At 64.0% G+C, this 1,929-nt stretch overlaps 2 protein-coding genes across 2 annotated transcripts in view; both read right to left on the reverse strand.

Annotated features, from left to right (window-relative positions):
* The window catches only part of PGM2L1 (phosphoglucomutase 2-like 1), a 75,500-nt gene extending 74,452 nt beyond the window's left edge, over nucleotides 1-1,048 (reverse strand). Inside the window, exon 1 of the mRNA XM_009329031.1 lies at nucleotides 985-1,048. Coding sequence (XP_009327306.1) covers nucleotides 985-1,048 — 64 coding nt within the window. The remainder of the gene's footprint in view (nucleotides 1-984) is intronic.
* The window catches only part of LIPT2 (lipoyl(octanoyl) transferase 2 (putative)), a 7,129-nt gene continuing 6,145 nt past the window's right edge, over nucleotides 946-1,929 (reverse strand). The window contains exon 2 of the mRNA XM_009329032.1: nucleotides 946-1,620. Coding sequence (XP_009327307.1) covers nucleotides 1,388-1,620 — 233 coding nt within the window. The 3' untranslated portion in view covers nucleotides 946-1,387. The remainder of the gene's footprint in view (nucleotides 1,621-1,929) is intronic.

The raw sequence follows: 1,929 nt of genomic DNA on the forward strand, positions 1-1,929 counted from the left end.
GGGGGGCCCCGGGGCAGGCCCCCACGGGTGGCTCACGGGGAGCCGCCAGCGCTCCGCAGCGGCAGAGAAACCCTAAAGCTTGCGGGGCAGAAAGAAGACCCTGAGCAGCGGTGAGGGGCTGCGGGTGGGGGGTCAAGTCCTGCTCCGAGCGGGGCGCGGGGACTTTATTCACCATTTTCCACTTCTCCTGACCCCCAAAGCATCCGTCTGGCTGCGGGGCTGCTCCCAACCGCCCGTGACCAGTGCCTCCAGCACAGGCTTCGGGTCTGCCAGCAACGGGGGACTCGGAAGCGGCCGTGGCCGTGCCACACGCAAACGGGGGAAGGTTTCGGACAGCCCAGACCGGGCGCTACCCCTCCTGCCCATGCACCGGGAGAGCCGTCAGCATCCCCGAGGGGCAACAGGCAGCCCCGGGGAGCTCAGTCTCGGGTTGGCTTCTTACCCCTTAAGAAACCTCTAGATTTAAATCAGTTTATATGTGTCTACCTATAGGTTTGCATTGATGGGCACGGACCCCGGTGCCATCGGGACCCCAGGGTGGCCGCGTCCCTTCGCCCGGGACGGCTGCTGCGAGCCCACGTGGATGCTGCAGCCAGGGCAGCGATTTCGGAGGAGCCGACGCCGCCTGCACGGGCCACGGCGACATCTCCTCCAGCACCAGGGACCCAGCCTGTGCGGTCCCACGGGATCCGGGATGGCTGTGGCTCTTCTCCTCGGGCACCCCAACCCCTTCCCCTCCTCCTCCTCCCGCTTTCCCACCGCATCGGCATCGCTCCGGTGGACTTTTAACCACCGTTTACAGCCTCTTATCAGCGATTTTTTCCACCCGCCCCAACACCCCGGCGAGGACCTTTGCCATGCGAGGATTTCTCTGGGCGCAGAGTGAGAAAAAGGTCGTTATTCATAAAGTCTTGGGATAAACAAACAAAGGATTGGCAGCCAAACTTCCCAGCAACTCTCTTTATAGAAAATCGGCCTCTTTACCTGGCGGTGAGGGAGAGACACTCGACCAACCCGCTTCCCACTTCCTCTTGTCCAAAGGGTGCATGAGTGCTCCCCCAAATTTTCGATTTATGGGGGGGGGAAGAGAGGCAGAAAAAACACACAAAAGCGCCTGTTTGGGCATTTCCCCAGCGAGTGACGGGGCCGTGGTACCCTTGGAGGTCTCGGCCGTGAGACGGAGACCCGCGGGGCGGGGAAGAGCAGCCCCGATGGAGGTTTGGACGTTTAAGCAACAGCGCAAACCCCTCTGCTACCGTTCACACACGGTCCGTAGGCAAAGGCACGAGAGCTCTGGTCTCGCAACAAAGCCCCAGGCGGCTGCCACGCCGTTCGCCGGCCGCGCCGAGGGTTTGCCGGAACACCCAGCCGAGGTGCCGCGGCTCTCCTAGTCCCCGGGGTCTTCCGAAAAGACCAAGGTGCAGTCGAACACCTCCTGGAAGGAGTCGAGGAAGGGCTGGAGGACGTGGTCGACGGTGACGTGCCGCCCCAGCTCGCGGCTGAGCGAGGTGACGCCTTTCCCCTCCAGCCCGCAGGGGACGATGTGGTCGAACCAGGTGAGGTCGGTGCAGCAGTTCAGCGCCAGCCCGTGGGAGGTGATGTGGTTCCCGCAGTGCACCCCTGAGGGGACCAAAGCACCCACCCGTCAGCGCCCGTCCCCAGGGACGCCCCGGCGTGAGATATTTAGTGACCGCGCTGCTCAGGCTGCTATACCCCCCCCCCGCCCCGCATGCTGTGCTCCCCACTTGTGCCAGCGAATACCCCTAACCCACAGACAGACTCCCCAAATTTGGGGCAGATGGGGTGCTGTGTGCCCAGGTCCCTCCACCCCTGCCTTGCATCCCCCAGCACCTCCCACCGCTGGAGTTTCAAGTGGGCTCAGACACGGGGCTGCGGTGCAAAGGGGGGTCCGGGCTGCCGAGCCCGGCT

Source organism: Pygoscelis adeliae, unplaced genomic scaffold (genome assembly GCF_000699105.1).
Source record: "Pygoscelis adeliae isolate BGI_AS28 unplaced genomic scaffold, ASM69910v1 Scaffold297, whole genome shotgun sequence".
Classification (NCBI taxonomy): Eukaryota; Metazoa; Chordata; class Aves; order Sphenisciformes; family Spheniscidae; genus Pygoscelis; species Pygoscelis adeliae.